The 21,731-nt window shown below is 38.7% G+C and overlaps 1 protein-coding gene and 1 pseudogene across 2 annotated transcripts in view; both read left to right on the forward strand.

The window, feature by feature from the left end:
• The window catches only part of LOC115476834, a 557,863-nt pseudogene that overhangs the window by 124,006 nt on the left and 412,126 nt on the right, over positions 1 to 21,731 (forward strand).
• LOC115476707 (protocadherin gamma-A12-like) overlaps positions 1 to 21,731 on the forward strand; it is an 89,481-nt gene that overhangs the window by 56,178 nt on the left and 11,572 nt on the right. The window contains exon 1 of one of the 2 annotated variants that reach the window (XM_030213240.1): positions 4,731 to 7,208. The exons of the other annotated variant lie outside the window; for it this stretch is intronic. Coding sequence (XP_030069100.1) covers positions 4,770 to 7,208 — 2,439 coding nt within the window. The 5' untranslated portion in view covers positions 4,731 to 4,769. Of the gene's footprint in view, positions 1 to 4,730; positions 7,209 to 21,731 lie in introns of those variants that run through there. 2 annotated transcript variants of the gene reach the window in all.

Below are 21,731 nucleotides of genomic sequence, written 5' to 3' on the forward strand. Positions count from 1 at the left end.
TTTCCTTGACAGCTGCCAGAAGTTATCTTGGTACCAATATTGAGCACCAGTATCTAGTTATCCAAGCAAGTTAGGGCAGCTTTTTCTTTGGCATCATGTGCTGAGATAGCTATCCGGCTACTGGTGCTGAATATCTACAAAGCCTGGATAACTTCTGGCTCCGCCATCACTCTGCCCCCGTATTGCCCTGGCATTACTCAGATACCTGGGGATTATACCATGCCTAGAGATCAACGCCAAAATCAGCGCAGCTTCTATAACAATGCACATAACTTAATAAGCTTAACAAGCTAATGAGCACTGATAACAGCACTTTACAAGCAATAATGAGCACTAATTCCAACTGATTAGATTTTAGGAGCACAACTTGCTAAGCATATTCTGTAATGATGTGCACTGAACTTCTAACATGCAAGTGTTGGACTCTTTAGTAAGAATTTCATACATTTGTACTCTTGAATAATTTTGACATGTGGAGAGCATTTTTGATATGATGTCAAAATCCAATTTTGGATATTTTGCAAAAAAAACATTTTAAAAAACCCAATGCCAAACATGATCAGTTTCAAATCAGAAAAAAACAAGAATCTTTTTGATTTGAAATCATCCTATTTTAGACATTTTTTTGCTCAGTGCATCTTTCTTTAAGGGCCATTGTCAAACAAAAAATGCCCAAGGCAAAAATGCATAAAAACAAGCCATTGGGATGTCTGGAGGCCAGCAGTCTTACTAGATGGTCCACACAGACAGCCCAGCAGAGCATCACATCATAACCTCCTTATATTGTATGGTGAGCCCTCCAAGAATAGCAAAATATGTTCTGTATCCAACTGTACACCACTATAACAGCCCTTATTCCTGTAGGTGTCACCTATATGTTGGTTCAGTAGGTATTTTGTATTTTTTGGGGCCCTCACACTTTCGTTCACAAGTTTAACAGTTAGGGTGGGATATGGGCCAGGGTCCCTTTCTCTACAGTCCACTACAATGAGCACTAGGCTACTCCAGGGACCTGCTTGCTGCTTTACGAGGAATGACCATTATATCTGCAGCTGCCATAGAGCCACATTCACCTCTTATGGGGCTGGGATGGGGTCAGTGACCACTGGTGGATTAAGGAGGGGGTTATGCCTTTATTCCTCCAGTAGTCATCTGGCCAATTTGGGCACCTTTTTAACACTTAGTTGTTTCCATTATAGCTGAAAGCATCTAAATCATAAGCCCGCCCTAGTCCTGCCTAAAACATGCCTCCAACATGCTCCCTTGAGATTTAGATGAACTGCATAGAAAAACTTCTTAAAAAATGAGTTTAGAAATTAGTGATTTGGATGTTTTTGTAAAGTAAAATCTATCTGCCACTTTGTACCATTTTTTGGACATTTTTCTGTTTTGAAAACGAGTCCTATTCTGCACACACAATTGAAGAGCATGTGATAATATGGATTCTTTTGAGGCCTGGGTGGTTTGTTAGGGTTTGCTCTCTGTTTTAGTCCTATGACCTTTGTTCATTGATCTTTTTACACTGATGATTTTAAAAAAGTATATTATAACTGATAATGAATAAAAAGTAGGATTCATACATTTATCTGTAAGGGCATTGTCCCATGCTTCATATCTTCCACTTTATTAAAAAAAATGTTTGGACTGTGTCAGTGGGAGTTTTTTAAAACTTTTTTTTGTAAAGTATATAGTGGACCATCTCCAACTTAAGGGCTATTGTTTGGCAAATGTTAACTATGTTTGGTTGCAGCTCTTCAAAAATGAAGTAATGTTTTCTCATCCTGGTTGTCTGCTGTTCCAAGACTATAAATAATTTTTTCCCTGTTAACAATTCACTAGGTCTCGCTGATCAGTCTAGAGTCATAGAATAGGTCTTTAGTATTAGCTTGTATGCTTGAGTATGCTTGTGTTCACTGGAGTGAGTAGAGTGTCTGTCTTAATTTTAATTTGATGATATTGATGATTTTTAACATAAATTTTATATAAAATAGTAGATAGAACTGATTCTGACCTTGAATCATCTGAATTTAATGGTTGAGTAATTGTGATTATTACATGGCACCAGAGACTTTTTATTGAATGTTGTCAGCGATTATTTTCATTATGATCAAAACAAATAAACACAGATCTGATTATGTGGAAATAATAAAAAGATAAAGATTCATTGTAGATACTTTCCAAAGCAGTCAAAACAGATAAAAATTATGTGAGTGTGCTTCTGTATTGTAGATCTAATCATATGTCACTCCCCTTTCGCATTATCTTTGTGTAATATAGCAAGAGGTTACCCCTCGTACCTCCCCCTCAACCAAGATTAGATTGCTCAATACTTCACATTCACAACAATTCATCAGACAAGGTTTTGTGTAGAATAAGGCTGCAGCTTTGATTATTTGTGCAGTAATATTGGTAAAATAATATAACAATACGAGCTAAGTAGGAAACAAATAAATATATAAAAGCACAGAAACAAGGACTACCTGCCATGCCAGGCTAGGAGCCCAATTGTCATAGTAAAATTGAACATTGGCCAATCAAGACTCCACCATAACTACTGCACCTCCATGCCAGAGATCAGAAAGCCAATGGGCCTAATGTATACCATCTGGTGATATTAAGGCCATGTTACAAAGGATGTCCTTTAGAACATAAACTTTAGCTTGGCTACACTCCCCCCCCCCCCCCCAAACCACCCATGCTGTGAAAATGAAGTGTAATGAACCATAGACAGCAGGCATAAAATCAGAAAATAAATATAGAGTTAATCAACAGAGCAGGGATGGGTGGGTGAGTCACCTCTAAGGAGCAGGAAACATTCTGAGAGACCCCACCTAAAAACCTCAGCCCAAAGCAGAGCCATAAGTGGATGGTACTTTCCCACTGAATGATCTTTTACAGATGCAGCCAATTAAATTAATACCTTCCTGGGGAAGCTGTTAGGGCACATCCCCCGTTATCTCCATGCAACTAAGCTCAGGGCAATTGGGCCTGCCATAGCCAACCCTGCTGTTCAAAGGGGAGGGGGGGTTAGCTCAACCCTCTGCTATCCAGTGGGTTCCGGACAAGCTATCACCCTGTTTCACAAATAAAGGTCTCACAAAGCATACATTTGCAAAAAAATTGCAAATGATTTGGATGGGCATCTTCTAAATTCCTTAAAATACCCTGCAGCATGTATGTGTCTACTGTTTAAATAATTCTAATACCTCCTTTTCCATTGTTGTCTCCATTAATGCTGCAATGCTAGCTAAAGGAGGGGCCAGCAAAGATGCCCTGGAGTGCTTGGTAGGAGTCCATTATCTAATCTTCCATATTGGTTAGCTGAAAGTGTTTTACATCTATTAGACCAGTTACATCAGTGGCTAGTTATTACTTGGTTTTGACACATTTTCCATGATTCATAAATGAATATAATTTCAGTCTATAGCTCATTCTATAAACTAGGAGCAACAGACTGAAACAAATTTGTGGGAAGATTTTAGGCGAATAAAAAATATGAAAGATATAAGCAGGATTTGAAAAGAAAATGAATAAATTTACCTAGAAAACAGATGAGTTGATTTTACAGTTTTACATTTTTATGTTTATACACTTGAAATACAGCCTTTTTTCTGTAAATACATATACTATTTAAATGGGATTGTCTGTTTTGATTATTATTTGGTGGCTATGTAGGGTTTTATCTCCTTCAAATATTTATTTGGGAAATCTCTAGATGTGTTATCAAGAAGGCAAAAGAAAGAAAAAATAAAAATTCAATTTTATTACATCCAGGTCTGATAAAAGGTAATGTGTAGACCTGTTTTTTTTGGGGGGGGGCCTAAGAAACAATTTTATTATGAATACAAGAATAGCAATATGTGCAGGAAAACCTCGGATGATAAACAACCAAACAAAAGTCGGATATTGAAGGTCACGGAGTTCCTCACTATTATCTATGAACTCCTGTGTGCCCAGTATAACGATTTGTTTGCAAATAATAATAATGTATTGTTTCTAATATACTATTCTGGTTTTAAGTTTCTAAAATAAATCTTAAAATACACATATGTTTCGCTTGGAGTATCTTTGGATGAAAAATGTATTTACTAATAAAAACATACAAAGAATGCAAAAAAAAGGTTCCACTGTCAGCCCTGTCTTTTAAGTCTAAGTAATCCTTCCTTTTAGAAGTTTCAATTGATGCCTAAAGTGTGTGTTTTCAGAAATATAATGTTAAATCAGTGAACGTAGAATTAACCGATGATCAGAAATTGTAAATCGGCTCATATCTAAGGTTAAAAATATAAAACTCTTATCGGCATTAACATGTCTTCAATTTAATAGTCTCTTTCCTCTGTCACTCCCCTTCTACTCAGAGAGTTACTAGATAGAAACTAGGGCAAGCAATGATAATAAAGGAAAGTAAAGCAAGTATAAAGCTATAATTGCATCTTGCCAAAGTATTTATGTATCTGAATGTGTAATAATGGATATATTAAAAAAGGCACCTCTGGTTTAAATAAAAGGGAATATTTTCGGGTCACTTATTTATTGAGCTGCTGCATTTATTGGTTGTGACGCTGAGTGTCGCTGTTCACCAATTTGCACAAAAATGCTAAAAGATCTAGCAGACTCTGCTACTGTGTCAGACAACAAACAAGAGATATCAGGCACAAAATCAGAGCTTACGGTTCAAGAATCCATGCTGGACAAGGCTCACAGGAAGCGTTTCTACCACCAAGATTATAGCGTAAACCTAGAGGTAACCAACATTTATCTGTAAACAGATGTATCTCGTTAGCTATATGACTATGTCTAAGCCACAAAGATGCGGGACTCTGAGAAAACGCATATTGTTGGTTTGTTTAATAGCTATAATCTGGGATACGGGTTTTGGACAGATTCGCTATTCTATTCCAGAGGAAATGGAGACGGGTTCTTTCGTGGGAAATATTGCAAAAGATCTGGGACTAGACACAAAGCAGCTCCTGGAACGCGGAGTTCGCATTGCTTCAAAAGGAAAGACGCAATATTTTGCTCTCAATCTGCAAGATGGACATATCCACATCGGTGAACGAATTGATAGGGAAGAAATATGTGGACAAAAATTTCCGTGTGTGCTATACTTGGAAGTTCTTGTAGCAAATCCAATAAAACTTTATCGAGCAGAAGTGGAGATTCAAGATATAAATGACAATATTCCCAGGTTCCCGGTTCAGGAAATTGTATTACAGATTATTGAGATCACTGCAACAGGAGCTCGTTTTTTACTGCAGGAGGCGCAAGATCCAGACGTAGGAATTAATTCTCTTCAGACGTACAATCTTAGCAAAAATCAGCATTTTTCTCTAGATGTGCGAACCAGAGTTGATGGAAAGAAATACGCAGAGCTCGTTTTAGAGAAGTCTCTGGATCGAGAAGCACAGTCTGTCCACCATCTAATCCTCACGGGCACTGATGGTGGGGATCCGACAAGATCCGGCACAGTACAGATCCGGGTCATCGTTCTAGACGTAAATGACAATGCGCCAATTTTTAATCAGTCCATTTATAAAGTAAGTGTATTGGAAAACTTGCCGGAAGGTACAGTAGTGGTTAGAACATATGCCAAGGACCTGGACGAAGGTGTAAATGCGCACATCTCTTATTCATTTATTAAAACGGCAAATAATGTTTCCCATCTATTCCACATAGACTCGAAATCTGGAGAAATATCCATTTTGAGGAACCTGGACTTCGAAGAAGCAAGTGTATATGAAATAGAAATTCAAGCGAGTGACGCAGGGGGTCTCTCCGGTAGATCAAAAGTTGTAGTAGAAGTTATTGATGTGAATGACAATGCACCAGAAATAACAATTCAATCGCTTTTAAGTTCTCTTGATGAAGATTCTCCATCTGGTACAGTTATTGCTCTCTTAAACGTGCAGGATCCAGATTCGAAAAATAATGGCTTGGTGACTTGCTTAATTCCAGAAACTCTTCCTTTTCTACTCCAGACGTCATTTGATAATTACTACAGCTTGGTGACTGAAAGCACGATAGATAGGGAGCAAATATCGGAATATAATATAACTGTTACAGCCACAGATAGTGGTATGCCTCCTCTTAGCACAACTAAAAACATTTTGCTGATTATTTCAGATATAAACGACAATCCTCCTGCATTTGACCAGGAATCCTACACTGGATATATAATGGAAAACAATTCTCCTGGAGTTTTGATCTGTTCTGTGAGAGCAACAGATCCAGATCTGGCTCAAAATGCCAAACTCTCTTACTCAGTTATTGGAAGTCACACTCATGGATCCCTTCTCTCTTCCTACATTTCCATTAACTCTAATACTGGTGCACTGTATGCTATGCGCTCATTTAATTATGAGGAATTCAGGGAGTTTCAAATCATAATAAAAGCTCAAGATGGAGGTTATCCACCACTTAGCAGCAATGCTACTGTTATTTTCTTTATACTGGATCAGAATGACAACGCTCCTGAAATATTATACCCTTCAGTCCCTAGGGATGGCTCCACTGGATTGGAACTGGCACCTCGTTCTTCTGAGCCAGGTTATCTGGTAACCAAGGTGGTGGCTGTTGATGCTGATTCTGGACAGAATGCCTGGCTCTCTTACCAACTTCTCAGAGCTACGGATCCTGGGCTCTTCACTGTAGGACTTCATACTGGAGAAATCAAAACAACCCGGTTTTTTCTTGAGAAAGATATGTTTAAACAAACTCTTGTCATTACAGTGAACGACAATGGCCATCCATCTCTCTCTACTACAGCTACTCTAACTGTGATTGTAGCAGAGAATATTCCAGAAATGCTGTCTGACTTAAGCAGCCTTTCAGCTAATACTGAAACCAGTTCGAGCCTCACCTTGTATTTGGTGATCTCCTTAGCTTCGGTTTCTGCCTTGTTTTTCACTTTTATAATATTATTATTAGCCCTTAAACTTTGTAAGTGGAGAAATTCTCAGCTGCTGGATTCTTCTAGTGTGAATTTTAATGCTGAGCCCACTACTCAATACATGGGAATAGATGGAGTTAGAGCTTTTCTTCAGACTTATTCCCAAGAAGTTTACTTGACCACTGACTCTAGAAAGATTCAGTTAAAAACAGAGAAAAATTCAAATACTCTCATGGACAATCAGGCCTTGGGAAAGGAAGGATTCAGTGTTAACGGACAAGGATTTAACAGCAGTAAAGGGAAAGAAGTCTCCTTGCAGGTGAGTTTCTAGTCTGAAGTCTTTAATCTAGATGTTGACCTTAACTGCTCTTATCTGGATCTTCTCTGGCTGAGAATTTGGTGAATAAAAGTTGAACTATGTTAGAAAATTAGTTGATTACATTTTGAAATTCTGACCAGCTAGACCAACATAAACATAAACCACTAGAGCTGAATAGAGTAATGACTAAGGCTATATATACCATGAACAGCATGAGCGATTATATTATGTTTATTGAAATGCTGACCTTGACTAACCCATGCTTTACGATCATAATCTAACTCAACCTTAAGAATGATTCTAGTTTGTATTTTAGTATAACCAAGAGCCATTACTTTTGATAAGCAAGATATTAATTATTCTGGAGTTTTACATTTTTTTTCTGAAAGAAATAGTTCTGCTAGAGTGGTCTCTATTACCAATACAATAGCCTTTACATTGTTATGCCCTGTAAAGATCCAACCTCCTTATTTTCTTAAAATTATTTTTATGCTGCAAATCTACAATACTAAGGGGACCTTTTACTAAATGGTTGGCATGTGGCAATAGGCTTGCTGCACATCAAGCTCGACCTATTGCTGGGCTAGTGCAGCAGCCCAGTGGTAATTCTGCCCCCAGCATGCACCATTTCTGGAACTATAGAAATGTATTTCCATATTTTAATTGGGCAGCACCATGTGCTGCCTGGTTACAGCCAGGTTAGTGTGGGAGCCCTTACCTCCACTTCAGTGGGTGGCAGTAAATGCACCCCCCCCCCAAATGGCCATGCAGCAAGTGTGAACTTACTGCATGCCATTTCTTTTTTCTGTGGTAAAAGGGGCCTTGGCGCATGGCAAAACACACGCTGCTGCTAGCACTGGACCTCTTTTACTGCAGCTTAGTAAAAGGGCCACTAAGAGGGGCATAATCGAAAGGGATGTCCTCGCAAAATGACCTGATCCAGGGGTAGGGAAACTCGTATTTTCGAAACAAGATAGACGTCCATCTTTTGTTTCAATAATACGGTCAGGGACATCCAAATCCTGAAATTTGGTCATCCCTAGACTTGGTCATTTCTGATTTTCTGCGATAATGGAAACCAAAAACGTCCATCTCAGAAATGACCAAATGCAAGCCATTTGATTGTGGGAGGAGCCAGCATTTTTAGTGCACTGGTCCTCCTGAGATGCCAGGACATCAACTGGGCACCCTAGGGGGCACTGCAGTGGACTTCATATATTGCTCCCAGGTACATAGCTCCCTTACTGTGTGTGCTGAGCCCCCCCTCAACCCCCCAACCCCACTACCCACAACTGTACACCACTAAAATAGCCCTTACGGGTAAAAAGGGCACCTAGATGTGGGTACAGTGGGTTTGTGGTGGGTTTTGGAGGGCTCGCTCTTTCCTCCACAAATGTAACAGGTAGAGGGGGGATGGGGCTGGGCCCACCTCCTTGAAGTGCACTGCACCCACTAAAACTGCTCCAGGGACCTGCATACTGCTGTCATAGACCTGAGTATGACATCTGAGGCTGGCAGGACATATTTATAAAGATGTTTTTTGAGGGTGGGAGGAGGTTAGTGACCACTGGGGGAGGAAGGGGAGGTCATCCCCAGTTCTCTCCAGTGGTCATCTGGTCAGTTCGGGCACCTTTTTGTGGCTTGGTTGTATGAACAACACGACCAGGTAAAGTTGTCCAAGTGTTCGTTAGGGACGTCCTTGTTTCTTTCAATTATGAGTGAGGACATCCAAGTGTTAGGCATGCCCAAGACCCACATTCAGTACGCCTCCGACATGCCCCATGAACTTTGGCCATCCCTGCGATGGAAAGCAGTTGGGGATGTCCAAAATCGGCTTTCAATTATACCGATTTGGATGACCCTGTGAGAAGGACGTCCATCTTCCGATTTGTGTCAAAAGATGGGCGTCTTTCTCTTTTGAAAATAAGCCTGTAAGTGACTTATGATAAAATATAAGAAATACTACAAATGCATTATATTAACAACTCATTATACAAAAACATATGATAAACATTAAAATAATAAAGATGAAGATAATAACAGCTATTTATCTAAGAGAATATTGATAAGAAAAATAATACTTAAGTGATTCCAGTGTGGCAAATGCGACGAAGCCCATGGGAATTGAATGTGCTTCATTGCATTTGCCATACCAGAATCACTAGTGCAGCTTTGTAAAAGGAGCCCTTAGTTTTTCTTCCATCTGTTCTCATTATACTATAAATTTGATCTAAGCACGGTTACTGCTGTGCACAAATGACATAATAAAAATTATCTGTATGATATTTTGTGCCATGCATCCCTGAGAAGAAAAATGTTACAGCATGACAACTCAAGGAAGGGAAATTTGTACAGATTATTTCTGTTATTATAGTTGTTATATTTGAAAAAGTGTTTTTCAGTCTTTCCAATGTCTAAAGTACAGTTAATTACTGTCAACTTCCTTGTTACAATACCAAGAAGCCAAATGTCTCAAAGTTCTTTAATGTTCATAAGCTACCACAGGCAGTATATTACAATTATTATATGACAAAACAGTTGACTAATATGCTCTTTACTGAATTAATGACACAAAATTATTGCATGGCATTTTTACTATGTTAATGTTAGTTTTCCTACTTACCAAGTGAATAGTTTCCATTCCAATGAGAAAAATACATACAGTAGCTTGACAAAGTGGCAGTCAACCAGGTGGACTAGATTTTAGATATGTTCTTCTTTCAGGCTTGCATCAATTGCTACCAATAGGTACTTGTAAAGAAATAATAAACTACTGAATGTCCATGCACTATTAGAATAATATTCATTGTCAAAAAGGTACCTGGACTGTAATCAGTCCTCCAGTTATTCAAAGCAGGTAACCATGGCCGAACCCAATGTCTAAAACCAGGCTGTGATCAGTCAATGATTGCTTAAAAGTGGGTAGCCACGATAAACCAATACTGGCAATATCTTTGATAAAATCAATGTCCAGTTAACAAAAGTTAGTGATGGAACATAACACATGTACAATACACAATGACATAGTATAGTGCAAAACCTTACATCATACATAGTATAAGTGTCAATAATAATGAATGCATTACATCACATACATGATGACTTTACAACAGAGGGGTAAAAACAGAAAGTTCTTTGACACTTGGATGTTTAGGTGCATATAATAAGGCAGTAAATTTAGATTACAGCCTTATTAAAAAATCTATTTAGAAGGGAAAAACCCAGAATATGAAATGTTGTGGATGGAAATATTGTGGGTAAAGAAAAACCCTTTGTGTTTATTTGCACTAAAAATAGTATGACACAATTTAAAACAACATGCTACCAAGCTGAGGCACACCCTTTCTATATTGCTGTAGGGGACTTAGGGCCTGTAAACATATGCATAACACTTGGAAATACTTGACAGATGTGTTAGTGCAAATCATTCTAAAAATGTGAGTGTGAAAAATAATAATAGGTACCTTAAAATTAGTTGCAAATATATGTATGCGTTTAGGCCAACAAAATAATGTTGTAGGTCAGGACTGCATCAGAGGGTCCACTGTACTCTTTGGTAGAGACTTTTCAAGCAGTGCACAGGTAACATTGACAGGGACCTCTGTCCTTACTAGGTTCAGGCCTAACTGTGAAATTACTCTCACATATGTAGCTACTCAAATCTTAAATATATAATTCAAGCTTGAAACTATTTACAAATTACTCTCTCATACTGTTTCATGTAAGCATAGGCACCCGGTATAAGAGGCTTGGGGAGGCTAAGCCTCCCCAGCCATAGCAAGAAAGGGTTAGGCATCTGGGGGAGTTTTGGCTGGCTGCCTGCCCGTTTGTCCGGATTTCTGGGCGGGCGAGCGGCGCCGTGAGTCTCCCCTTACTTACTATCTGCCCCACGCCATCTTTAATTTACCTTCATCCCCAGCGGCGGCCGCGTCATTTCAAAGCCCGCCCTGCCCGTCTCTAGTCTTCCCTCCCTTCTGGACGTGAGTTCGTTCTGCAGAGTCCCGCCCTCAAGGAAATGATGTCAGAAGGCGGGACTCTGCGGAACAAATTCACGTCCCAAAGGGAGGGAAGAATAGAGACGGGCAGGGCGGGCTTTGAAATGACACGGCCACCGCTGGGGACGAAGGTAAATTAAAGATGGCGCGGGGCAGCTAGTAAGTAAGGGGAGACTCACGGTGAGTGTCTCTGTGCCTTTGATTTGGAGGGATATATTGGCTGAGTGAGCGAAAGGTTTTTTGTTTTTTAATACAAATGGGTGAAATTAGAATGAACTAACTCAGGTAATGCTTGTGAGATTTTATTGATGGAGGCAGGAAGGGTCCGTGATATGTGGGACAGAAAGTAGGGACATGGCCTGCCACTGATGAGAAATCTCTTAGCCTCCTGCAGTTGCCAGATTGCAAATTGCCTTCTATCTGGAGAAGCATTTGTGAGTCAATAGCTAAGCCCTGCCTGTGTTGCATAGCCAGGGGCTGTCAGGCAACTAGGTCATGCTAGACATATAGTCCTGCTGGGAAAAATGGGAGATTGTGATTTTACAATTCCTGAAGCAGATATTACAGTCCTTGGTATGACATGGCTTTGAAAATATTTGTTGACATTGTCAGAAAAAAAAATAACCTTGAGGAGCTGAAAAGCACTTGTGCCTAGCTACACACCTTGGACAGTGCAGTAGAGTGTATTTATTTATGTCAAAACTGACCTTCAGAACTCTACCATCTATTAAAACTGTAGACACTGTACTTCCTCTCCCCTTCTTTCTTTCCTCCCCTGCTGGAATACTGGATCAGTCCCCATGGGAAAGTTTCCCAAAATTTAACTGCAGCCATTATAAACTTTGGAAGAATCCTAGAAAGGCTCATGCTTTGTAAAGGCATAGATTTTCTCTCCACCATACCTACAGCATATTCACTGCTGAAGTAATTGCTTTACTTGAGCTGTTCAGTTTCTCTAAAATGAGCAAAATGAACACTAAAATTACTTGGTGTGATTGTGTCCTGCCTTAAGCAATGCATGTTTTATTGAGAGGTGCTGAGCTGGTGAGAGCATCATGTAAGAACTTGGTTTTAGGGAAAGCCCCTTAACTGATAGCATATAACTGAGGAATACTCATTTTGATTTAAAAAATATCAGTTGTTTTTCAGTGGCATGCACAATAATTTGTTTCCATGAAGTGTTAAGATAGATTTCTCTCTCAGTAACTTATCCATCATTAGCCTTTGAAATTCTACTGCTGAACTCTTAAAAAAAAAAAGCGCAAACTCTGTGATGTGAAGCATTTTCCGTATGGGTGGTATATTGGTGTATTAGGTTCTGCCCAGTATAATATTTATGGTACAGTAAGGTTCTGAGTGTGTTTTTGCACAAAGTTGTGCATAGTGTTTTGCAGTTGACCAATTGTGGTTAGTATATGCTTTCAGCAACCACTTTATTCTTTGACATATGATACATATCTAATATCTAAATTTAATAAAAGGTATTAATTGTGACTTTTATTTTTATTTATTTATTTTTTCTGTGTGTTATCAGACAATTATGGATTTAAGCTCCACCCCTGGCCCCACCCTTAACCCCGCCCCATTTAGCCTCCCCAAACAGTTGGGCCACCGACCGCCTATGCATGTAAGTATGTGCACTGATATTCTGTCAACTGGTGGTGTTGCATTGCAATACCCTTCCTGAGAGGCAAACAGGGAAGACCACAGATGTCCTGGCAATAAAACTGTCAAAACCTGTACAGGCATCAGTATAAGGATCTCCTTTGTAGCCCCTCTGCAAGGGAATGCTGAAAGGGTAAACTGGAGAAAGTACCAATAATGTTGTTTATTCATAGACATAACCATGATGTGGCAAACAGGTGAAATCCAGAAGCAATTCTATACAGCATAGCAATGCATGCATAATTTGAAATTGTAATTTGGAATTTGTTTAAAGTAAATGTTTTAAATTTTGAAAAGTTTCAATTCAAATTTTAAATGGTGTACCACAGTATTAAGCATAAACATTATATGTTATTGCTTGTAAACCTTAAGGCATTATAAAAAAATAATAAAAAAATATAAGTGGAGGAGTAGCCTAGTGGTTAGTGCAGTGGACCTTGATCCTAGGGAACTAGCTTCAATTGCCATTGCTGCTCCTTGTGACTCTAGACAAGTCTCTTAAACCTTTATTGCCCCAAGTACAAATAAGTACCTGTATATACTATCTAAACTGCTTTGAATGTAGTTGCAAAAACCACAGAAAAGCAGAGGCAGTATATGAAGTCCCATTTCTCTTCCATTTATTTATTTGCTCGCAAAAAGAACCTGCAGGTAAAAGTTAAAATCAAAATTAGTGTATGGTGCACAACATAGCCAAGGTACAAAAAACAAAACTGAACTATGGCAAAAGAAATTCTATAGCAAAAGTAGAAAGCTTACGATTTTAAATCAGAGTTTCTTTCTCAGCTATAGCATAAAACTTATTTACAAAATTGATGAGCTCAGGAATGCCTGGTTGCCAGGAAATGAGTTGATAAGGGAAGTCTGTACCAAGACAGAGGGAAAACCAGAAAAAAAACATTCCTTTCTTCCTTCACCATCTTCCCCTCTTAATTTTCATTCCATAAAAGAAAGAACCCAACTTGTTAGAACTACATAGATAAATGAACATGCAAAACATTTACTTTTTACTTGGCATTTAGTTAGACGTTCTCACTCTTCTAAGTTTTTTTGGCCACTTCTTCAGAATTCCAGAACCTGCTTGAAACAAAACCCAAACAAGGTAAAGACTACGGAATTTATTTTCATTTATTTGCTTGGTTATGAATGATATAATGTTCTTCTTCGGTTTCCTGTGAAAAGACAGCACAAGATATTATTTATTTTATCTGGCACTAGTAGAAGCTTCAAGGATTTTGACCCTGGTTCTAAGATAACTTGTGGACAACTAGACTAGTTGTAAATCCTTGCTTAGGAATTATATTGTAATGCCAGATAAATTCATTAGCTTTTAGAAACTGTAGTCACTTAGGGGCCCTTTTACTAAGGTGCATAGGCACCTACGCACATACAACATGCATAAAATTAGAACTACCACCCGGCTACCATGTGCCCCAGGAGGTAATTCTATTTTTTATTTTCTACCGCATGGTGCTAACCAGGTGGTAATTGGCAGTGTACACATGCTGATGATTACCATCCAGTTAACATGTGAGACCTTACTGCTAAATCAATGGATGGGAGTAAGGTCTCAGGCCCAAAATGGATGCGCCAATATTTATTTTGCCACACGTCCATTTTTGGACAAAACAAGTGCCTTTTTTGCAGGTGCGCTTTAAAATGGACCTGCGTGCATCCAATACATGTGCCTACACCAGCACAGGCCATTTTTTGGCATGCCTTAGTAAAAGGCCCCCCTTAATGAATATCAGGGTTAATAGTTTTCCTACAGAAACGCTGGAATAATTCTAAGAATATGACAATATTTCGTTTTTCAAAGCTTCTTTTGATGGAAATACAGATAATAACCTGAAATAAATTCTCACATAAAATATGAGGGCATCTGTTCCAAAGCTTTTTCCTTTATGAGACATACCAATGTTACCACATTCATTCATTAATATCTTCGACTATGTCACACTTAGTTTCAGCTTAAGGCCATAAAGAATTACAACTTGATTGTCTCAGAGGTGACAGGAAATCTCCTAACTTCTAGATTCTTGTAAGATTGGTATGGACTCTCAGCTCCAGTCATACTAGCAATAAATAGAATTTTTTCAGTTATAAGGATGGCAAAGTCTCATCAAACAACACTATGATGCTTAACAATCGTTCATTCTGTTGTTAAATTATGCTGCAGAATAGCACATGAGCTAGAAAGATGTCTCATGCATTTAATTATATGCTGTAACCGAAGAATAAAACAATTTGCTACTATGTATTTCTTTTACTGCATGCTGTAATGTAAAAGGAAATCAATTCAAAAGGTGTTATATAGTTGGTGTACATAGTACATTTGGAGAACATCTGCTTATAATTAGAGATTAAAACGCCACGCTACCTGGGCTAAAACCCCTAAATAAGGGCGAAACACACTGAATCTCGGTGGAACCTCCAAATTATGTGGGGACAAAGCACATATTACCAAACCCCAAAAAGTGAGTGAGAGGTATAACTTATCTCTTAGCACTCTGGATATCTTACAAACCAAAACCTCTCACCCACGATCCTAATTTACAGTCCAAAAGTTATACTTATCCACACTTATACTTTAACTGAGAGTAATAGACACAAGGCTCCGATGTTAATATAAAAGGTAAAGCTGTTTATTGTATAGTACTGGCAGCAAATAATAATAATGTAATTAGAGACAATGAATTATACCAAATTACTCAGAATGGTGGTAAAGGGTCACAAGTACCTGTCAGGAAAACTAGGATAGTGCACACTCACCCTAATCCTGAATTATTAGGATGCCTAACATCCCAGGCACTTACAAGCACTAAGGAGATATCAGTACAACTTGACACGATGATACCACTCAGGAACGCTGGATCCAGAGGCAGGTCAGGAACTGATGATGAGGGATCAGGACTTAGGAATTCAGCAGGTGGACTCTTCTAAGCCAATTAAGAGTCTATGCAGGCAAGCAATGGTGCCCCAGATTAATAAGCCATCATTCTGATGGCAGACTCGGAGCCAGCTGATAGCCATAATCTAGGTTCCAGCAGATAACAGCTCACTTGCCAATCAGCTGATAACTTGGGTCTTTATACCTTTCTCCCCAAGTCTTGGTGTCAGATGGACTGGAACATGATGACCTGATGTCCCTGTAATGACTTCCATGCTGATAACAATACATCAACAAAAGTCATTGATGTCCAAGTTGTTTTATCTTTGTAGGACTAGATGACTTCTTGTACCAAGCCTCTCTATTAAGGATGACAATGGCCAAGTCTGTAAATGTCAGTTCATGATGTAGGCTAGTGCTGAATCGTAGTGCCTTATGCAAGGTTTTAGCCCTACAGAATGGGTAAGCAAAATCAACTGTTTTCGCAGGATGCTGCACATGATGGACCTTTGGTCTGTCCCAGTGTGGCAATACTTATGTACTGTTTAAAAAAGTGCAAAGTCTAGGGGAAGTTGCATAGTAGAACATTTAAAACAAATAGGAGAAAATATATTTTTGTCATTCAATGCATAAACAACCTTCAGCACACATAGCTAGAGAAAATGGTAAAAGCAGTTAATACAGCTGGATTTTAAAAAGGTTTGGACAAATTCCCAGAGGAAAAATCCATAAACCATAACACCAACCAAAACCCATAATCCTTCTCTCCCCTTGTACCTTTCTGCCCACTGCTTGCTCCACCAATCAATGACCTTCTCTCATACCCTGACCTATCATGGATCCACATTACATCTTCCTTGCCCCCTCAACAACAGAGACCTTATTCTTCCAGCTCTATCATCCTTATAACCTTCAATACCCCACTTCCCACAGTTTTCTGCTCATGCAAATTAAATCTAACTTTGTCACACTTTTTATTTTATTTTATTTTTATTTATTTTCCTTCCTTCTCCTTATTCATAATCCTTTCAAGCAAATACTTCTTAACTCTTTCACTTATTTTCCTTCCCTCCTTATTTCCACATCCTACACACCCCCAAATTTAAATTAATCATAACTCCTGCAGTAGAGAGGCTAAATTTATATGGCCCTCAGCTAATTATTCAGGCCTCCCTTTATTAAGGTAGACCTGGGGAAAGCCAACAATGATCCCTTGGGTTAAGTAGCATGGAATGTTGCTACCTTTTAGGACTCTACCAAGTTTCATGTGACTTGGATTGTTCACTGTTGTAAACAGGATACTGGGCTATATGAACCTTTAGTCTGACTTAGTAGGTCTTATGAACTTATGGGTGAGCACTTATTGAGTTTATTTATTCATGACATTTATTTAGAGTTAATATCACCACTGTTAAAACTCTCCAACAGAGTACCCAAGGATGTAGATTTAAGAACTTTGGTAATCATAGAAGCCTTAAGGGGTGCTATATGGATTAATAATGTGAGTTACTATTTGGTGCTCATCAATAAGCAGCAGCACTGATGTGTTTCTCCATCATCCCCGGATTCTATATAGCATGACCAAAATTGTGTGCATAAATCTGTTCATATTCTAGATTTGCATGTGCAATGTAATTACTTAACAAGCCATTCAGCACCAATAATTGCCACTTAAGCAATTATTGTCATTAATCGGCATTAATTAGAATTTATGCATACAACTTGCTAAGCATATTTTTAAAGCAGTGCTTGTAAATTCTAAAACATGTTGCCAAAAAGAGGGCATGGCCACTGGTGTGGAATGAGTGGGCCATGTGCGTTATGAAAATCTACACGCAGGGTTATAGAATACACTTGCTCCATGCCTAACTTAGGTGTCAGTATTTACACCAAGTTTTACTTGGTGCAAATGGACATACTTAGAGTTAGATGTAGGCATGGCTGCTAGGTGTATTCTATAGATTGCATCTAAATCTAGGCATGGTTTATAGAATATGCCTAGGCAGAAATATTGTCAGTGCTGATTTTTTAGGCACCATATATAGAATCTAGTCCTATATGCATATATACAAATATATGTTTATAAGGTGAATAACTAGTGCTGATTCCGCCATTTAGGAGGTTTTTACACCTTTGATATTCCTGTCAGAGAGCTTTTATATTGGATGTTTTGTTTTTGTCTGTGCAGTTTTGTGTATTATGGGCTTCCCAAATATGGGCATTGCATCTGATCACCAATGTGTGGGCAACATCAAGATGCATCCAAAGAGAAAATAAAAGTAGCAAAGTGCAGAGTGAGAGCCACCATTTATGACAGGATCAAATTGCAAGAGGAAAAGCAAGTGGTGAGGCAGCGAGTTGAAGACAGCATGAAATGGAGGACAACATAGTCTGGAAGAAAGGGCAGCCTGATCACAGAGGTACTGTGAGAAGTGGCAACTGGAATGGAAAAGCAAGGAAACCAAGAAGTAGTGGATAAGCAGCAGAACACTGAGACTGGTGGAAGAAAGGAGAGAAGTAAGGAGAACAGTTGGAACTGAACCTACAATGAAAGGAAGAATCCACAAAAAGTGAGGAACAACAATCCCTATGACTGTTATAAGCAAGCAAAAGGATTAGGGTGAAGGGGGGTAGACACTTCCAAAAGCCACAGGGAAGACAAAAAGAATCTTGTATATAAAACTTTACTCAGGACACAACAAAAATACATTTTTATATACAAGGTTATTTTTGTCTTCCCTGTGACTTTTGGAAGTGCATACCCTTTCACCTTACTCCTTTGGCTTGCTGAACCAAGAATGGCATAGAAGTACAATAAGTTGTGGAAAGCCATAAAAAAGTGCAAGACCAGATATGAAGAGATAGATTAACAACAGCGTAATACAATAGAAAAGATAATTGAAAGTATTAAGACATGCAACATGTTCCAGTTGATTAAGACTCAAAAGGATAATTCAGTCCAGCCACGAGAGCCATTAAAGACAAACCAGAAAAAGTTCTCACAGGTGATAATAAGATATCTCAAAGATTGTCCAAATACACTGAATCCTTATAGATATGAACACCTATGGCAGTGGTGTCTTGGAGTAGCTGTTGAAAAGCAAGGACAGGTGAAAGGAAATGAGCAGCCAAGATGCTATACTGAAGTTTAGTAGAAAAAGCAATCAAGAAGTTGAAAAACAACAAAAGTTGCAGAACTGATGCGATTCCTGTGGAATTAATTAAGACAGGAGGATCTTGGATAGTCAAGGAAGGATGGAAGATCTGTAATTAATTTTGGTAAATGGTAAATTGCTGGAAGATTGACATAGATCTATCCTATTGTACTACTAAAGAAAGGAGATATGATGAACTCTACAAACTCAGAACAATTGCACTAATCCCACACCTATGTAAAATAATGTTGAACATTCCTCAGGAGAGATTGAGAAATGCACTCGAAGAAAACATGAGTGAGGAATAAGGAGGCTTTAGAAAAAATAGAAATACTATTCAACAGATACTGATACTTCAACTATTGCTGAAGAATTGCTAAGCAATTCAAAAAAAACCTTTATTACTGGTTCATTGACTTCAAGAAGGTATTCAATTTGGCATGACAGGGAAGACTGTGGGGCTCACTGGCAAGTATAGGAACACCAGAAAAATTGATCAGGTTGATGATACATTTTATGAAATATCAAAGGTGGATGTAAAGTCCAAGAAAGGATTGAGTAAATAGGCAAGAGCAACAATAGATAATAGACAAGGAGATCCAATGCCCCCACTATTATTCATAACAATTCTTAAGAAGATCATGGAAAAAATGAAAGTGCAAAGCATGGAGGTGTGGTAACACAGTGAAGGCACATTAAGGATTTGTGATTTGCAGGTGATATAGATCGTTTAGTGGAAGGGGAGGACCATTTCGAAATGCAATTGACAAAAATATAGCAGGCTGGTGAAAATTCTGGACTTTACATCAACAGGGATAAGACAAACATTATGTTTTTCTATATCTTTAGTTTTATTATGTGCCATCAAAGGTGGTGGTGTTTATTCCCGAAGTACTGACTTTCAACTAGTCCCAGAATAAACCTTTGGTGCTTCTCCCCAGGGCTGCTGATGTTATTTTTAGAAAGGAAGAGGCTTTACACTTGTTGCAAAAATCAAACTTGTATTTATTATCTCGTCAATCCAATCAAACATTTTTATATGTGGAATTTACAAGGCAACTTTAATCATCCCTTCTTCTGATCAGGCTCACATTTACCGTAATGTTCGGATTGATGGAGTCTGACCCTGACCATTCTGTATAACATATTGTTTATACATTCAATATACACCATACATGCGTCATTGCCAGTTTACATAAAGCATTTCTAAACATTTTCCTTATCTTGTTTAATTTTTCAGTTGGTTCTTCTGTTCTACCCCTGTCAGTCACCCACCATTTAATTTTACTTCCCTTTTTCACTATATATATGTGTCATTTCCCATACTCAGCTCATTCCTTTCCAACCACGTTACCTACCACTCCTTGCACACATTACCCTAGACACATTCTTCAGACCGTTCCCATGTCTGCTTTGCTCAGCACATTTTTCCCATTACATGTTTGTCTTGCAGCTGGCCAGGCTGCTAACACCATGGAAACTTGCATAAACCTTCTGTCTTTAATCTGTGTCCTAAGTCAGTGACCCAGCCCCTCCTGGGTGCAGGTGTTCATAGAAGATGAGAAGTTGGAATGTGAAAACCAATTCATAAATCTGGAAGCAGGATAACCAAAGAGAAAAACTACAGGAAAGAAATATAAAGGAGGACTGGAATAGCAAATAGTGCTTTTGTGAACCTGACCATGATATGGAAGAGCAAAAACATTAACACAGTAACCAAAATGAGAATACTGGATGCACCTATGATAGCTACATTGCTACAAGCATGCGAGTCTTGGACTCTGTATAAAGAAGCAGACACTGTGAAGTTGAAAATAATAAGAACAAGTTGGACGTGATGAGCAAGAGAAAGATTTGAAATGGTTTTGAACAGGAAAGTAACAGTTGTGTACATAAACCCAAGATTCATGTACCAAGCCACTTTTGTATTTCAGGCATATACTTGTCATGTTCATTTTAAGAACAGTAGTCCAAGGAGAGGCATGTTCATTTTACAAAATGTCATCCAACATGCCTTTTTTGAACTTACCATTCTCAGGAGTAGCCTACTGTTTTATGCCATGTCACTGCCCATTTCAGAACCTAGCATCCTCTGGGTGACACTTGATTACAAGCTATCATTGCATTTTTAGCTTTGCAGATCTGCCACTATGTAGTGTCACACAAAATACTTTGGCTATAATTTGGACTAAATTCCAATTGATATCTTGAAGTGTCTTATGGCATCCTTGAGCATCAAAAGTGAGCACAGAAAAACAAAGCACTTTATGTCATTTTGGCAGGCAGGTTCCCTGGATGTCTGCAGAGCTTCCCGGTCCCTCACTAGTGAAAATGTGATAGTGAAACATAGTAAATGACGGCAGATAAAGACCTGTATGGTCCATCCAGGCTGCCCAACAAGATAAACTCATTTACATGGTATGTGATACTTTATATGTATACCCGAGTTTGATTTGTTCTTGCCTTTCTCAGGGCACAGACCATAAAAGTCTGCCCAGAACTTTTCTTGTACTAAGTTCTGAAGCTACCATCGAAGCCCCTTAAAATTTACACTCCAGCCCACCCCTATCTATTCAGTCACGATCGGGGCATAGATCATAGAAGTCTGCCCAGCTCCCATTGAATATTGAACCACATCATTCGGTGGTCACTAAATTCCAGATGATATCCCACTGAAACATCAGAAACATTTTCCCCATTTGTGAGCACCAGGCCTAGAATAGCTAAATCTCATGCTGGTTCCGTTATCCACTGCTCAAACAATTCTTCCTGTAGAGAATCCAAGATCTCTTTGCTTCCAGATGACAGAGCGGCAGAG

This window comes from Microcaecilia unicolor, chromosome 8 (genome assembly GCF_901765095.1).
Source record: "Microcaecilia unicolor chromosome 8, aMicUni1.1, whole genome shotgun sequence".
NCBI lineage: Eukaryota > Metazoa > Chordata > Amphibia > Gymnophiona > Siphonopidae > Microcaecilia > Microcaecilia unicolor.